Source organism: Vigna radiata, chromosome 10, assembly GCF_000741045.1.
Source record: "Vigna radiata var. radiata cultivar VC1973A chromosome 10, Vradiata_ver6, whole genome shotgun sequence".
NCBI lineage: Eukaryota > Viridiplantae > Streptophyta > Magnoliopsida > Fabales > Fabaceae > Vigna > Vigna radiata.
The window spans coordinates 17,631,806-17,650,802 of NC_028360.1; the positions used below are offsets into that span (position 1 = coordinate 17,631,806).

The 18,997-nt window shown below is 33.6% G+C and overlaps 2 protein-coding genes across 2 annotated transcripts; one reads left to right on the forward strand and one right to left on the reverse strand.

The window, feature by feature from the left end:
- The first annotated feature begins 1,602 nt into the window (after window positions 1-1,602).
- LOC106775009 (uncharacterized protein At1g04910) lies at window positions 1,603-5,726 on the forward strand. The gene is made up of 10 exons (XM_014662031.2): window positions 1,603-2,274; window positions 2,502-2,588; window positions 2,683-2,782; window positions 2,931-3,001; window positions 3,173-3,261; window positions 3,413-3,533; window positions 3,622-3,765; window positions 4,291-4,622; window positions 4,727-4,967; window positions 5,281-5,726. The coding sequence occupies exons 1-10, from the start codon at window positions 2,008-2,010 to the stop codon at window positions 5,587-5,589; spliced, it is 1,761 nt and encodes a 586-aa protein (XP_014517517.1). The 5' UTR covers window positions 1,603-2,007; the 3' UTR covers window positions 5,590-5,726.
- Window positions 5,727-7,194: 1,468 nt separating this feature from the next.
- LOC106775006 (calmodulin-binding receptor kinase CaMRLK) lies at window positions 7,195-10,506 on the reverse strand. The gene is made up of 2 exons (XM_014662026.2): window positions 8,432-10,506; window positions 7,195-8,173 (listed from the first exon to the last, which is right to left on the reverse strand). Exons 1-2 carry the CDS (start codon window positions 9,846-9,848, stop codon window positions 7,518-7,520), a joined length of 2,073 nt encoding a protein of 690 aa, XP_014517512.1. The 5' UTR covers window positions 9,849-10,506; the 3' UTR covers window positions 7,195-7,517.
- Between the last annotated feature and the right edge of the window lie 8,491 nt (window positions 10,507-18,997).

Sequence of the window (18,997 nt, forward strand, 5' to 3'; positions counted from 1 at the left end):
TTTTATATATTTTTAGTGCATGTAGAAATATTCCATTAAAAAAAAAATATTATTGGTTTCAGTTTATTTTTATTATTTATGTTGTTTTGTTTATGTAGAATAGTTTTAAAAACATAACAATATGGACGAAAAGAAAAATAGGGAAATAAATGTTTTGAAAGTGGGAGAATTGAGGATTAAAAGAAATATTAAAATAAAACATAATGTAACAGCGAAAAGTAAATGCATTTTGGTGATATGGGTAGCCAAATCAATTCCTTTAACCTATTCTTCAACTGTATAGTCTCATACCTATACAGTTTTCAGATTCCTCTCATTCCGGTGTATGTTCGATTCGTCCATGTGTCCCTTCCACTCGAAACCTGTCAGGAGCCGCTCCTTGTCCGTACCCCTGCACCATGCTTCTTGTACCGGCGATCACATATAATACTTTTATTACTCTTTCAACTTTGGTTGCAATGTTAAAAACACTAATCGATCCACATAAGAAAACCCACTTTGTCAAGCCATTGTTTTTACTGCATCCTAAATTTTTAAAAATGATCAAATTACCCTTTGACCCCTTGACTAGAACAAAATTCCTATTATGCACCTCCTTCCTTCCTTCCATTAAAGCAAACTGCATTTCTTCCCCTGATTTTCACTCCACTGCACTATCAATCTTTCCTCCAATGCACTCTCAATCTTTCATATTGAATTTAGTTGACAATTCACATGTCAGATTTCAAAATTAAATTCACTTTGAAGATTTTGTACGAACCACACAGCCAATAACTTTGATGGCAAGATAAAATCCGAAAAAAAAAAGGATGAGAAAATAAGGCACAACTTCAATGTTTCAAAGTGTTAGAAGAAATAAAGATGGAAAAGGTAAATATAGATATAATTATTATTTATTTATTTAATATATATTTCGTAGGAGTAAAATGGGAATTGAGATGCAAAAAGAAAATAACGGGGTGCAGGAAGAAACCCCGATTAAAAGAACTTGCCAGCAACTTGTCCACAAATAATGTTCGGACCAAATGTATGAAATATTTAACCATTTTTAAATGTATGAAATATTTGACCAATTAAACTTTTCTTTTATCAACTCCAGTTCTTTTCGTATGATCAATGTAAATAATTTCAAGTATGACTTATGTCGAAGCAACTTTGACTGCTTTCTGACACTAAATAAGAGCGACTTTGTTCGTCATACAGAGATTTATTTTAATTTTTCTTATTTTAGGAAACTGAAATAATTACGTCACATATTTTTGGAGGATTAATTTGGATATACATCCTTTAAAATTTTACTAAGTCTTTGTTTATTTCATTATTAATTTTATCATTGGAACGTGCGTTGTGTAAATATTAAAAGCCCGCCAAACCAAAAACTGCAAGTAGTGGAAACAAGGCAATGTTGTTGAAAGAAAAAACTATTCAGAGAAGAAATGAAAAGGATTAAGAAAAGTTGATGAAATGTTTGTTGTTATTGTTGTTGGTAGTGTCACTTCTTTGCTTGTCAAAGATGGAATTTGGAAGTGAGAAAGCTGAAAATGCTTCCCAACATCTGCTGTCAGTGTTGTGTTTGGTGGGAAGTTGTTGTTTCATATGCATTCTCATTCTTATTCCATAAGGTATGTTTTCAATGCACAGTTGAGTTTCCATCTTTCGCTTGGATTTCACTCATTCATCTACAACTTTCTCAGCTGCATATCTCCATCACCTACTTCTTCGCTTCACTTGGAAACATACCAGAAAGCTCCACTCTTTTGCTTAATTCCCTATTGCCCCACCAAACTTGAATTCTAGTGGATTGGTGGGTCGGTTTTCGAATCCATAATATGATAATAGTCAGCAAACACCATAAACACACACTTTTTCATGCCTCTCAGAGTTCTTTCTTCTTGTTTCAGTGACCATTTATCTTTGTATGGGAAAAAGGGAGGGGATGAGGCTTATGTGAATAGTTAAAGTTGTAAACTTTAGCTACTTTAAACTAAGCTGATAGGTAGTGGTGTAATGGGGAAACAAGGGTCTCATAAAAGTCTGCGTTCTGAGTTTCAGGGTTGGCATTCCAAAACTTTGTTGCTTCAGGGGCTGAAAAGTGATTCTTCAAAATGCAATTCTTGTAGGGGGCTCTATGTAGGGAAAAAGCACATCAGGGCCATTGTTGTCATGTTTGGATTGTTGGGTTGCCTTTTTCTTCTTGACTCTCTTATCATCTCATTTTTTGAGTTTACCAATCTTCAACCCGGTACAGCTCCAAATAACTCGAGTGCGTTTCAGGTACAAGTATAGAATCTCTTGCGTGCAAGCACCCTCCTCGAACTCATATATTCAAGAGTAGAATTGTTATCTACATTTTAAATGTGATATTTCAGAGTATTTGAGCGTAAATTATGATAACTAGGGGTGCACGTCTCAAGTCTGTATAATTGAAGTTGCTTCTGCTTAAAATTTATGTGATGTTTTGCTGATTGGCATATATAACTAATGCATGTTTTAATGAAAAGGGTAGAGATTCCTACATCTACAGAAAACAATCGCCAGTATATATGTATGAACGACTTCTAAACTTGGCTTCCAGTGCTCTTGCAGAGGTTAGGATCAAACTTACAGATTGATGTGCATGTGTTTAGATACTTTTTTTTTTTTTCAATATTTGAAGTTTATTTCTGTCTTTTGATACCACAGAAGGAGTTCAAGCAAGAATCATCGAATTTATGGGTGGAACCATTTCGCCAGGCATCTTCATGGAAACCTTGTGCAGAAAGCAAAGTTCAATCCAATTCAGGTATGTAATAAAAACGTGAAGAAAACTTTTTACGACGTGTTTTTATTCTTATGCTTTTATCAACAACTTGAAGTTTAAATTGTAACTTATTATCAGAAAATTATTTGCCTGGTATACTACTCTGTAACTAGTTTATAATCTGTGACAGGAAAGCCTGTGCAAAGTAATGGCTACATATTAATCAGCGCAAATGGTGGTCTTAATCAACAACGAGTTGCTGTAAGTACAAGCAGTTAATTCATATCTTTTCGGTCATTCACATACTGGAGGCATTTCAAGCTCTTAGTTAATTGCTATACTTGTGATCAAATATGATCTTTTATCCTTTCTTTTTGACATGCTTTTGGATTACCAATAATGGAAGTAATGAGACTACCGTAGTGATTACAGATTTGCAATGCTGTTGCTGTGGCATCTCTCCTTAATGCAACTTTAGTCATTCCAAAATTTCTTTACAGTAACGTATGGAAGGATCCAAGGTAGATGTGTTCGGTAGTAAAGTAAAAACTGAACTTTTCACTTGTACATGTTTTGTTTACTTGATTAGAGCAAGATTTGGTGTCATATACCAGTATTTGATTTCAATTGAATGACTCGGCAATTTATGTAATAATTAATTAAAAATTGCAGCCAGTTTGGTGACATATACCAGGAGGAGTATTTCATGAATACCTTGAAGGATGATATCAGTATTGAGAAGGAACTTCCACCTCATATGAAATCCTTGGATGTAGAAGCAATTGGTAGCCAGGTTTGTAATCTTTCGTCTGATGTACTTAAGAAGACAGACAAAACCCGTTATAACAACAAACAACTTCAATAAACACCTTGCTTTTTAGATTACAGACGCAGATCTTACCAAAGAAGCCACACCTGCTGACTATATCAAAGTTGTGCTTCCTCTTCTTTTGAGAAATGGAGTTGTTCACTTCCTGGGATATGGAAATCGACTAGGTTTTGATCCATTGCCTTCTGATATTCAGGTCATACAGTTTTACCTTGGTTGTCTAGTTTTAAACAGGTTACTACTCTGTTGGAAGTTTTCCGTTATCTACAATACTGTGTTGTCAATAGGACTGCCACTGGCTTACCGTATACAATTTAAACAAAAATATGTACCCCTTTTGCTACTATCAGATATATAATCATGGTCCAAAACATTTTGCTTGTGCATTGGCGATATCTTTTCACACGGGTACTTTTTAATAGAAGCTCCAAATTCCAACATTGAAAATATATGTACTTCTGTTCTTTCCTTTACCACCTGATGAGTAAGATTTGCTATCTGTTTTCCATGATCTGATTGATTATTTCTACTTATTTCACAAGTTATTTTCTACCAACCTTTATCATTTGAAGAGTTTTTCTTCATTTTCATTACGTAGTAACCAGATCTGGCCACTTGAATAACTAAGCGTTATTTGGATCAGATCTGCACTCGTTTAGTGTACTTTTAAGGTTCAAATTTAGAATGAATTTTTATATGTTTGCAACAATTCCATTTGCAGAGGTTAAGATGCAAATGCAATTTCCATGCTTTGAAATTCGCGCCAAAAATTCAACAACTTGGCTCTATATTGATCCAAAGGATTAGGAAATATGGTGCTCGACGAAGCATATTAGACACTCAATTGCTGGGAAAGTTCATCCACAACAACAAATATCATGAAGGTAAAAGGGGCTCGGTAAAATATCTAGCCTTGCACTTGAGATTTGAAATAGACATGGTAGCCTATTCCTTATGCGAATTTGGAGGCGGGGAAGAAGAGAGGAAGGAACTTCAAGCCTATAGAGAAAGACATTTCCCTCTGTTTCTTGAACGCTTGAAGAAGAATTCAACGTATGCATGTTTCTACCATATGCTTTGCTATATAATGTTTTGAATGGTAAATATCCTTGCCGTTTATCTAATCTGTTTGATGCACTTTCTGTTGATGTTTATAGCTCCATTTCTCCAATGAATTTGAGAAAATTGGGAAAATGTCCGTTGACACCAGAAGAAGCAGCACTTGTTCTAGCAGGTCTTGGTTTCAAACATGAAACTTATATTTACTTGGCTGGTTCACACATTTATGGGGGAAACTCAAGAATGGAACCCTTCACCAGCCTCTATCCTAATGTGATCACAAAGGAAAACCTGCTTACAGACAGTGAACTGGCACCTTTCAGGAATTTTTCGTCTCAGGTAATTTCGTATTCTCTCCATTATCTTTGACAATATACTGGTCTCACTCTACCATTTTTTTAGTATCCACTCAGATTACTTCACTGTTCATGATGTTCTTGAAAATATATGTAAGATTTTAATGATATATGAAGTTTACCCAAGTACATTTTAAGGTTCAGAATCACACAAGCACACTCCACTTAGGAGGGAAAGTTTATTCGCAAGAAAATTGATCTGGGATAGCATTGTCAATACTGTTAATGTCAACTAAATATTTTCACAATACTAAATAATTATAGTTACTAATAACATTAACTTGATGTGAATGCAGTTGGCGGCTTTGGATTTCATTGCATGTGCAAGTGCTGATGTATTTGCTATGACTGACTCTGGTAGCCAACTTTCATCATTGGTTTCTGGATTCAGAACCTACTATGGTGGCGATCATGCTCCTACGTTGCGGCCAAACAAGACAAGGCTAGCCGCAATTTTGAGGGAGAACAACACCATAAAATGGAACAGGTTTGAGGTCAGAGTAAAGAAGATGATTCTGGAAGGTCAGAAGGCTGGGATTAGGAGTTATGGCCGAAGCGTTTATAGAAATCCCAGGTGCCCTGAGTGCATGTGCAAACACCATTAGCTACTAGCTAGTCTTTACATCAACACTTGTCAATAAAAAAACACTTCCTTGTTAGATTGAATTTCTTTAGCCATCGATTCTTTTCCCCATGTACAGTATCTTACCCTCGATCCTATAAATTGCCTTCTTTTTTCAAAGAATAGATTCTATCAGCATTATTGTACTAATGTGTTGAAAAGAACATGTCAAGCTCGACAAATTTCAATAAACAAAATATGATCCAAATCCATAAAATAAGAAAACAATGAAGTGGTTGAAATTGAACACATGATAATGTATTTAGTTCCCCTTAGTTATGGAGCTTGAGCATGTCATAGAAAAACTTCATTAATGACCTCACAATGAAAACTTGGGGCAGAGTCATGGTTCGTCTTTGTTTTTTTTTTCTTCTGCTTTTATTGAATTGGAAAAAGGAAAGTGTGATAGAATCATATAAACATTTGGAAAATAATATTTTAACACCAAATTTTTGACACCATTTTAACACTGTATACGTGTCAAAATGTGATGGGATGATTTCAAATTAAAAGAAAACTCTGGTTTTTCTTTTCCAAATATGTCCTTGTCTCAGCTTTTTTTAATTTGAAATCGTCCAACCACATTTTAACACGTGTACAATGTCAAAAGGGTGTCAAAATTTGGTTTTAAAATATCATTTTCCTAAACATTTAGTACAAAATCTTCTCTGACAGGAAAATGCATAAATTTTGTATGTCTAAGATGGGTGCATCGTCCACCCTTCCCAAAAAGTATTGATGTAAATAAACCGACAGGTTAACTGAAAACATTTTACATTTGAAATAGAAAAAAAAAACAATGTTTAGTATTTTTAAATAATTGATCATTTGTATTCTTTAAAGCGTGATAGCCTTGTGATTCTTAAGCCCTATCTATAAGTGAAGAGTTTCAAAATTTTCATACTTGGGAAAGAATATTTAACCCTCGTAAATTTTATCGTTTTTAAAATAGGTTTTGTAAACGTTAGATTTATTTTAATTAAACTTAAATTTTATTCTGATTCATCCTTAAAATTAACATGCAATTATATTTTTTTATCGTAAATATATAAATAAACGCTGCGTATATGCCCATGTTTCCATTATAGTATATAATATTTGAAATCTTATATGATCTCTATAACGAACTTTGTGGAATCCTTTGCTCAAGGTCAAAGTAAACTGCATCCCATGAATAAGTTTCAGAAAAATACTCAAGTGGCCAAAATGGGTGAATTTGTAGCATATTTAGAAACAGATGTGGTGGGTTGTAAAGCAAAAGCTAAAAAGAGCTCAAAAGCTGAATGTAACTATTTAAGGCGTGATAGCGTTGTAAACACCTGAAATGATTAAATATAGGAATTTTCAAAGTATTAGTTTTGAATGTATCGAAATAGTGGTAATTAGCGTAGAATGTTGACAATGAAGATTGTGTCACCTAATGAGATGAGAAAGAATGAAAAAGAGAAGGCAGAAGGCGATGTTGTTTGAATAAAACAAAGACGTTATCTGTAGCAAGTGGAGATGCAAAAGCATAGGTGCATCTATCTCATCTACCCTCTTTGTTTCTTTCAGAAGATGTTCTATCCTAAATTAACACTAGAAAAAGTAAAAGCAAAGATAAATATCATAAAAGTCCCTCTTAGAATAGACAATTAATTAGTGGATTCTCTGCCCTATGCAACATGTAATTGTAATGTTTATGCATGCTCACTCACACACTTCTTTTTCTTTTCTTCCTCAACTTTTTGGTATATACATTTCAATCATAGCCATAAATATACCTTATGATATATTTCATTTAGTGCAATTTCCAAAAACAACAATTACATGCTCCAAAACTCCATTGCCAGATGGCATGCAACCAGGAATCGAGTTGCTCATCCAGGTTTAGCGTGCAAAATGGAAAACCAATTCGTTGCCCGAGTGAACTCAGTCCAGTCCCTGACTCGGGTGAATATCTTTCAGCAGGCCCAATACCTGCTGCATGCTGGGCCTCTTCCCGGGTGACTCAGCCGTACACAAATACGCTACTCGGAGGCTCTCCACCATCTCACTCTCCGAATCGCCGCCGCTGCCGAGTTTAAGCCTCTCATCAAGCGCCTTCACAGCGTGTCCCTCCCTTACCGCCTTCCTCACCCAAACCACCGTCTCCGCCGTGCCGCCCTTCCCCGTCAGAAGCTCCATAAGCACCACACCAAAGCAGTAAACATCCGTCTCCGTCGAGCAATTCGTCGCGGCAGCAGCGCTCTCCCTTCCAAACTTCCGGAACCCGAAATCCGCGATTCGCGGCTCGAAGTCGTCGCCGAGAAGGACATTGGAGGTCACGAGATGCCCGTGTACGACGGGCCTTGACCCCGCGTGGTGCAGAAACGCCAACCCACGCGCCACGCCCACCGCTATACGATGGCGTATTTGCCAGCCCATCTTTTCCGGCGGCGAGGGTCGAGAAACCGCGCCGTTTTGAATAATCTCCCATGTGTCACCGCTCCAATCCTCGACGTTAGTCTCCCCTGCTGGTAGTTCCTTCAACCACCTACCCAAATCTCCGTTGGACATAAACTCGTACAGCACCAGCTTCTCCTTACCTGATAATAATAGTAACAATATTTCAAATTTTGAAATTGTAAAAATTGCATGCATGAATTTCTACACGTAATGATAGCGAGTGGTGGAATTAGGAGGAAATGGTTACTGAATAGGTTAAAAAATTTAAAACCCGTGAGGCATTTAATGTGAGTAGGTTAAGTCAAAGGACACTGGTGTGCGCAGTTATAGATCAGAATTTTGGAACTGTATCAGAAAAATAAAAACATTGGCCCAATTCGTGAAAGTAGGGTCGCTACCTGCAATACAGTAACCGGAGAGGGGCAAGAGATTGGGGTGTTTGAGTTGGGAAAGGTCAACGAAGAGAGCGACAGCGTCATCATGATGGACGTCTCTGGCGTTTTCGATGACTTTGATTGCCACGTGGATGTCTCCGGTTAAGACAGCGCGGTACACGGGCCCACACCTGCCCTCAGCTAGGAGAGAGTCTTTGCCAAAATGTGACGTGGCAGCGATGAGGTCCACGAAGGTGAGGTTCATGAGAGGCTTCTCGAACATGACCACGGGTGCGGAAGAGGGTTCTTTCAGGTCAGCCACCCAGGATGTCCCTGATTCTGTCTCGAATGCGAAGGGTCCCGATTTCTCCATCTTCACGTTCACTGGGACCGGTTTTGAGATCGCCCACTTGTTCCTTTTTGCCAGTTGCCTCTTCCTTCTGCAACGCCACACAACGCACATGCACAATCCGACAACCACGAGTGCCGAGGCACACGACAGGGCCGCAATCATGCTTCTTGGTTTCCGTTTTGACTTTTGCTTTTCTCTTGGCCTCTTCTTCTCCGCCTGGATGTGGTGGGACTGTTTGTGTGGTGGGGTTGAAGTTGAAGCTGATGTCGAGGTTGCACCTAGCTTTGGGGTTTTGGATGCGGTGTAGCTGAAGTTGTTACCAGCGTGAATGAACGCCGATTTGCCGAACTTTTTGAATCTGTCTAATGCGGTGGATGTTTTAAAGTTGTTGTGAGAGATGTTCAAGAATTTTATGGTCTTCAAGGGAGGGAAATCCGAGGGGAAGCTACCGTTCAAAGAGTTGTTCGAAAGGTCCAAGAAGGATAGTGAGGTTAGGGTGGAAATGGGTTTTACGCTGCCTTTGATGTTGCAGTTGGAGAGATTAAGGTGGTGTAGATTGGTGAGGTTTTGGAACCCCAAAGGTAAAGTTCTGAGGTTATTGTGTGAAAGGTCGAGGCTTTCAAGGTTTGAAAAAACAGAGAGGTGAAGCTGGTTGGTGAACCTGTTGTATGAGAGATTGAGATTTTTCAGCGATGAAAAGGAACCGTTTTGGAAAGTGGGGTTAATGCTCCCTCCGAAGTTGTTCTGGGAAAGGTTCACTACCAATAAGGATGAGCTTGTCCACAACCAGTTTGGTACCTGCCCTTGTAAGAAATTCCCAGACAGATCTAGAACCTCCAACTTGGACATGTTCCTCAGATACTTCCACGAAATGCTTCCTCTTAGGTTCCTGAACGAAAGATTTAATCCTTTAATAACATCAGCATTTGAACAATTAGAAGCGCTTTGGAACCAGGAAGAGTTGAATCCAGACACAGATTGAAACGCCTTTGACACAAGCTCCCGGTCTTCTTTTTTGCATGAATAATATTTAGAGTCCACGAGCGCAACCAGTGAAAGGAGAATGAAGAACGTGGAAAACGGCTTCATTTTCTTAGCTCCACCGTCTCAATGTCGCGTCCCTATTATACCCTGATGGTTGGTGTGAAAGAGAGAAAAGGAATGGAGAAAGGTGGACCGAGGGTGGGCTATAGTTGTTGGCCAAGCCAAGTGGGACAGTTGGTGGTTATAGTGGTAGTGAAGTGGGAGCAACGGCGTCAAGTGTTTTTGACGGAGGAGTTAACGGGCACGTGAGCGTGGTTATTTGTGGATGGTGAAAAACCATTAAATGGAAAATGTACCATAGGTGTTGACTGCTGAAGAGGTTTGAGATCACCGCATGCCAGTCAATGTCGCTTTTTGTTTTACTTTCAAATGTTTTGGTCTCTGACATAATTTCTCACGGTGAATTTCTGTGATGTCAATGCTGCCATGGAGACTAATGAGTGCGTTGTAATAAAAAGTGGAGGGTTCAGATATGAAGAAACAGTTACTCTGTGGTGTATAAAAAAATACAATAGCCCTTAATTCAAATATATTGAAGGTGACTGAAAGGGATAGGGTCCCAGATCTTTAATTTCTGATTCAGAAGGTTAGAAAGATCAACAGAGAAGATGATGTAATGCTAAACATGCTCCCATGGCCATGCAATAAATTATCCAATCTCACACCACACAGTTGACAACACCTACCACTGCCAGGGCCTGGCCCCTCACTTGAGACTCCACCTCTCTAAAGTTCAAGGTTAATTTGAATACATTTCACTGTGTAATTTTAAAATAATTTATGTACATTACTTATCTAATGTCTAACGTTTCTTATTACTGACTATGATGGGAAAAACATGAAGGGAACGTTGTTATACTACATACCTTAACAGAATAACAAATGGTTCAGGTGTATAAAGAAGAGAAGGATGAGCCATGATTAAAACTGTTGTAAATTAGTAATTAGTAGTAGACATACCGAGTCTTCTGAAGGATTTTAAGGTTGCAGTATGCTTGGTTCTGTTGCGTAACATACAATTCAATTTTGTTCGATAGCAGTTGTTTATTTGTCCAATGCAAAGTGTAGGAAATTGACCACTCAAATTTAGCAAAAGTTGCAGAGTGAGTCCAAACTTAAAAGGAATGGGCTACAATCCTTATTGGGGTTAAAAATAAGTTGTTCTGATGGCAGAAGCAGAAGAAATTTAGTTTGATCGTTTTCATTCTATTTATGTTTTTGACAACCATTCCTACTTCAGCAGGTGCTCAATAATCAACAAGAACCAAGTCTTCAATACTGAGGGTTCTTTCTACTAAGAATTAAATTATAGCAGTCGCAATTAACTTCCTGCTGCATACAATTTCCCCATAAATAAAAAGGTTGATAGAGTGACTCTTGGATTAGTCATGGGTGAAGAAAATACAATAACCATAGAAGAACAATTATTGTTTGATTGCATGAACTATTGCAGTCATGAATGCTTCATTTACCTTTTGACCAAGCTAGTTTTGCTGGTTTAAACCATGCCTAATCAATTTGATTGTCATAGCTATAAGACAAAAACAGATAGAAACCCAATTGATTGCTATGACTGAGAAAGTGGTACAAAATAGTATTGGCAAATTTGTGGAAGAGCCAAGCACAGTTTGGGACATTACTTCCATCATCTAACTATTTACTTGGAAGAAAAACAAACCACATGCAAATTACTAAACCCTTCCAGTCTTGTATTAACTTGCTATCGTATGTCAACAAGGTTGTTTTTTATGCCTCCCTTGATTGGTAGAAATTACCTTCGCAATTTATTTGCACATGTTATATGCAGAAACAACTATGTCTTCAAGTAAGAGAAAAGCAAAAAGGCACCAACCACAAATTAATACTCTGTTCCTACCCTACTATTCAAGGAAAAAAATAAACAAAAATAACAATTTGACCTAAGCATGTTGGGTCGTTAGGGTGAGATGTTTTCTGCTCAATTAATTAATTCTGATAGTCAATTTTCAATATAGAAAATCAAATATTTACAGAATAGAAGAAAAATAAACACCCGAAAAGTTACCTTCACCAAAGAAAAAGACAACGCTTAAATTAGTTTTTTAGGACCACCTTCCAGACAAACTAATTCAAATTTTAAATTTTCTAAATCCTCTGCCTTTCAAAACCGAAACATCAGTTGAAAAAAGCAACTACAAAATGACGAGTATTTCAAGAATTCATACCAATTTGGTAGAAAATATTAAGTGGGAATTGAAAAGAAACATAATAAAGATTATATATAATAAAACGAATAGATAGATAGTATGATTTTCACAAAATGACAAATTAGATGCCCATGATCCACTTGTGAAAGTAGGACAAAGTAAAAGATGTAAAGTAGTTCAAAATTGCCTTGTAGTGGATTTGGAAGTTGGCAAGGAGCTTGCTCCACAAATTCCAGATGCTAGTGGTTACTCACCTGCTCTGGCACCTGGTTTTTGGCTTTTCTCTGTCACCATTATATATATATGCAGATTAATTTTATGTTAATAAACTGTTCTTGGATCGGTTATGGTGAACAAGTTAAGTGGATGGTATCACCTAATCCACAACCATCCAAATCAGAATTCCAAGAGAATGACAACTCAGACTTAGAATATAATATTAAATTCAGAGACTGAGATTTAGGGTTATTATAAATTACTATAACAACTTACACTCTTACCTGAAAGCTGATTCATCAGAGTGGGTCTCAAAATTAAGAATCAGAAAATAATTTCACTTATGAGTCTATGTTTGTATGAGCATCTTGGCATGTTCCCAAAACTTCCTTTTGTTTGGGTTAAGAAGTGAAAGTAAGAGAATAAAAAAAGGTAAAAAGTTGAATAATTTCTGAGAGCGTATATGATGAATAATTTCTACACCCTAAAATTAGGCTAAGGGGCAATAGCTTCCACTATATCATAATTAAGGTCATATAATTTTGCAAAACAGAAGACTAAGGTGACATAATTCATGAGTGCGAATGCTTGAGAGTTAATTTTTACTATATTCTTTTTAGTATTTTCATTTCACATTACTGGGTGGAGTTGTATTTACAGCCACGACGGTCATGGTATCCTATGGAATGTGTACGATAAAATAAATAGGAAAAGTTATAATAAATTATTAAAGAGTTTTCCTTTAATTTTACCAAATCTCTCACAACAGTTTGATTTTTTAAGTAAGAATTTATAAGAAAAATAAGGTTCGGATCAAGATTAATTATATTACGGTACATGATTTTTATTTCAAAATAACTTTTTTCTTTACTAAAATATGAAGTCATAACCGGTGTTGTGTATCCAATAGTACTGTATAATTTAGGAATTGAGACCAGATAAATATTTATATAGAAAAATAAAGTTTAGAAGAGGAGGTATTATATTATGGTACATTATTTTTATTTCAAAAAAGGTTTTTTTTATTATAAGTCTTTTAATTTATAAAATAATAAGTGTTATTGAATATCAAATAATTTTATATCGCTTATAAATTGATATCAAACACCTTTAAATATTTCTTTCTTCCCGACATTTTAATACACTATTTTATATAAATATATTGTAGTATAATTTATATTATAGTCATCTTCAAGTTGTGTTTAAGTATCAAATTATTGTTCAATTTAAATGATATATCTGAAATTTTGATTTTACAAATTTTTAAAAATTGGTTTATTTTATTTTAAGCAATCTTAATGTTAACTTCAAGATTAACGCTAACATTTAGCAAACTTTGCATTCAATCACTTTATTAAACCACAAAGTTCACAAAGACACAAATAACACTCATTTGTATTTTTAACAAACAGTTAGTTTGTAAGAAATTATAACATATGATATTTTCAATTTGTTAAAACTATAGTTCATCCACTTCGTCTTAATTCCATATTTGTCAAAATTAACTCAATATTATACTTAAGTCTTATCCCTCTAGACTTTGAGTCTATGATCATTCATCAAGTTCCAATCCCTAAAATTACTAATGAATCATGTTCTATCCCTAGATAAAAAGTCGTATTAGTTGTTCAAATTTTGGTCTAGGTCAAGTCATATTTTCCAATACATTAAGAACCACAAATCAAGCATGAAACCAATACAACAATAAGCATGGAAATTAAACATTAACATAAATTGAAAAAACATATATTATTAACAACACAAATTACACCAAAGTTTTATACTTCACAATTAATCTCAACAAATAGGAATAGTCTTCTATGGTGAAGAACTTAGAATTCTATGAATTGAAGAGATAGGAAAGAAATGGAAAACAAAGAAAATATACAAGTCCTCTCCGAAGGTTCTTGCAATTGCTACATGCTCTAATTGTGCTTCATTTTCGCATTAACACCTTCAATTCGTAAATATTCTCTCACATCAACCATAAGAAGGAAAAAACACCATGAATGAAGATTGAAGATCTAAGGAGGAGTATGAGAGCTTCTCAGCACCCCAAACAACCTCCAAGGACCTCTCTTAGTTGCCTTAGGTGGAGAGTAGTCATGGGAGGAAGAGGAATGCCTCAAGCCTCGAGAGAAACATGTTTAAAAACGTCATTTTGACATGCTAGCAACTGTTTAAGGACATATCAACACTGTTGAGCATAATCAATTAAAACATAAAAAGATTCTATGTCAAACCACTTCTCAACGTCATTTTCTAACACTCAGCATTATTTCTTTCACATTAACTGACACTTAGTGCAACTTTTCCATCGCTTGCATTGGGTTGGTGGTGCTCAACCCTATAATTATAGGTCTTAACCCCAAGTTCGACAACATAATATTTTTTGTCCAGGACATGCTTACTTGAGTTTCAAGTTGTTTATCCTCCATTAAAATGACTTTGTATTGACTTATTTTCCCTCATAATATAAACTAGAGATAAATAACACACACTAACTAAAACACACAAAAATATATATATAAAAACACACTTAACTTGAAGACAAAATAAGAATTATGAAAAAATTGATTTATTTACAAAAAATATACATATAAAAACACCTAAAATCAACTCTTCTTACCTATATAAAAATAAATACTATTCATGCAATTACATGTATTAAATGAGGATTGAAATTCTAAATATATAAACTAATTATGAACTAATATGCAAGGGGAGTGACTATGAGTTCCATGCCAGGCCTCGGAATCAGATGTTTGTTAAGTTTCGCAACAGTTATTATATTAGTTTCCAACAGATTTTCTAATTCATACAAAAAAAAATTTAAAATTTCTTGGTCTGGAACAGTCAATTATTTAAATTTTTTTGTCTCCAATTGATTTTTGGACTTTAAAAGCAGACTAGCCCACAGTAGGCCTATTAAAGCTCGTGATCTTTCAGCGGATCCAAAAGAAAGGCCCATGGTCTTTTCCTTAACGGGCAACAAATAAGGAAGTTGTACATTGCATTGATTGCATTATTATTGTTATTTTAATTTCCTACCAAATATCCATTTTAATCTTCCTTAAAAAACAAAATAGAAATAGTATTTTTCCTTTACAAAATATGACTGTGTATACCATTTATTATTTCAAATAAATTCACTATCTTTTATGACCTTTTGTTTCTCCCACTACTACTATCATCTAAAATACTAATTGCTTTTTATTTTAAGACACCGTTTTCAATTCTTTCTTACAGATTCAAAACGTAAAACATGGTTGATACATATACATATGAAAACTATAAACCGAACTATTGTTCAAGCAAAGAAAATGATAAAATTACGTGAAAATATTAACCCTGTAGGCAACTGAAAATAATTAAAAGATAAAGTGATAAAGAATACAACAAATTATTGTATTTGTAATTAATCATTTTATTTACATTTAAAAAAAAATATTAAAAAATTTAAAAATTAAAACTCTAATTACCATTTTAGCGTCTTGCATAATCTCATAAAAGATTAATAACTTTGCAGTATACATACACATTTTTAGCATTTATGCCAATAGCATGTAGCTTAATTTCAATTGTTTAAACAAACAGAGTGCAAAAGTGAGAACAAGTATCATGATTATTACGTGCTTTGTTGTAATAAGGTTTTACATAAAAGTTGTTCACTCTTTAATATAATCTTTTTTTATACTGAATTTGATGTGTAAGTTTAATGATGCTCTAACTAAGCTAAACATGACATGAAAAAATATATGAATCAGAAACCGACAATAACCTAGAATATCAGCGAAAAGAAATTGGAGGCAAAATCAACTACTTAACTAATTAATTTCAAACTTCATTCATTATATTATAAGCTTGCCCATTGCGTGTCATAATCATTTCTACCACCCACACAGAGTTGACTTTTTAACTCCTGCTTTGTCCTATTCTTTCTTTCTCACTTCACAAAATTATCATCTCCAAATTTCTCTTCTCATTATTTATTAAGATAAAACACATGTACCCATAATATTCAATAGAAGAAACAATATAAAAAAATATATAAAACAAAAAAAAAATCAATGATATATTCAAAATTAAAAGTTAAAAACACAATTAAGTCTTAAAACAAAGTTATTTAAGTAAATGTTTCAATTTCAAACGTTCCTTCCAAAAACAATTTCAATACTTTGAATGTAATTTTTTACTGTGACCGACCAAATACAAAATTGAAAAGGAAAGGAAAGTTATAAAAATATATGCAGAAGCTTAAATCAGAGGAAACACGTACACAATACATTGTTGCGTATGATTCTTGAAAAGTTGTTATCCTGCGAACGTGCTACGTGACAACCTTAGTTTCTTGCAAGCCTTCTTCTTTGAGTTCCGAAACTACCACCCACTAAGTCTCGGTTTCTTTTTTCATGGAATTCTGGTCCAACACAAAACATAAATAACAACGAAACCCATGTTCTATAATCAGATTAATCCCAGAACATGGCATGTAACAAAATTCAAATGTTACGTCTGCTTATAGTAGTCTAATATCAACACTAGACAAAAACAAGTGCAACTTTTTAGAAAAATTATCAAGGACTAAAAATAATTGTAAAGATAATAGGATTTTATTGTAAAAAATCATATTAAAATAACATGATTTTAATTCAAAGTATTTTCAAAATTAAAATCATATCATTTTAATCAAAACATTTTTAATTAAAACTGTATTATATTGACACGATTATTATTTATATCAAAATTAAATTAAAATAATATTGTCTTTGATATAATTTTAATTTAATTATACTTATAATTTTTTCAAATTTATTCATTTCTTGCGTAATTTAAAAAAAAATGTGCTTTTCGCGAACAAAGTAAAATTCAATACAACAAATTTAATACTTCTTAAATCTTACAAGTACTTTATATAGTATTATTTTTGAAGTATTATCCATATCGTTTAATAGTATAAATATGACTATTATTTATGTTATCTTTGCATTGAAAATTTGCAACCGACTTGAATTGGTTAGCAATATATGATACGAAATTACAGGTGAGCAGTGACAGATACACGTGTTGGTGAAAAGGTGGCTGCACACTACATGTGTGAATGCCAATGAAGAGGGAAGTACCCATAAGCTTGGAAGACCACGTAACAACACATGTTGGGAGCTCAAACTCCAATAAATCTTCATTTTTCTCAATAAAAAATAATTTCAAATCAATTTAATCGACAGGCCAAACTCAAATTACCAATTTAGTCAACATTTCTGTGTGATGGTAACACTATCTTTTAACCAAATTTCTAATTATATTTTAATTGTTGCCACTGTTAAAAAATAAAATAAAAAAGAGAGACAGATTTAATCAGTTTTATGAGATTTTAAATATGTAATTAAATAAAAAAATGCATTTATATCTATCTACCAATTTTAGAAATGGATCAAACCAATTGATTCACTCACTTATATTTAAATAAATAAAGAATATGATAATAATATTTAGACAATAATTTTTTAACAATATTTGAACATCATATTATTCTGTAATTAATTTAAAATTATTCCACAATTAATAATAATAATCATAAACATCATTATAAACCAATAAGAGAATAACACATAAATAATTTCAAATATTATAAAAAAAATAATATTATCTAAATATCATTATTCAAATAATATATGCTAAACTTGATTTAACCCACCTTTTCATTGCATAGAAAGTTTTAATTCATTTTAACATCTGATGGATTAGTCACTTCATCGATTTAATGGCATAAATTACATTATAAGTGCTATATACAGACTAAAAGAATATGTTATTTTACTATTCATTAATCCAGCTACTTCTTAAGATGTGAAAAGTAAGACAACCTGATTGATATGGTTGATTTATTATGGACAGAGTTAAAACAATGTTAGCTTAATTTAGCTCATTATTTTTTCATAAATTAAAAATTTTGTAACCCTAAACCCATTGCATATTATTGGTGAGTTAAAAACATTTTTTTATGATTTTTTATATATATTTATTAGGATATAATTAAATTAAATTGATTCAATTATTTTTTATAGTGGAAATAAACAAAACTTTTATATAATTATCCAATTACCATTATAAATATAATAGTTACAAAATTTAATATTATAAAAGAGTAATTAAAAATTAAAATATCAAAACATATATATATATATATATATATATATATATATATATATATATATATATATATATATAGGGATTTGTTAACACGCGTACGTTTTAACAATGTATACCGGATTATAGTAGACAAAAGTACCCTCATTTATCATGGATTTAAGTTTTAAGGTAAAGGATATTTAAATAATTTTCATTCTCAAAATAAAAAAAAAAAAAAAAGAAACCCCCAAACCCTTACTCACCTCCCTCATCCCTCTCAACCCTTTCTCTCTCATCTCTCTCACTCCAACATTTTCTCTGTCATCTCTCTCGTTACAACATTTTCTCTGTCATCTCTACTATTGCCCCAATTGAAAAAAAAATCAGAAACCCTCTGTCATCAGAGATATTTTCTCTCTCATCTCAACATTTTCTCTGTCATCATTCCAACATTTTTTTCTCTTATATCAAAACCCAAATGAAAATGGTGGTAGCAATTTGAATCAGAGATATTTTTTAAAAATTGAAAAAGTTTACTCTTTTATAATCATTTTATATTTATTAATGTGTGTAAAATGAATATAAATTTTGTCATTTGATGTTACTCTTCCCAAATCTCAAAGGTAAAAAATGATTTTACTGGTTTTTATCTTGCACAGT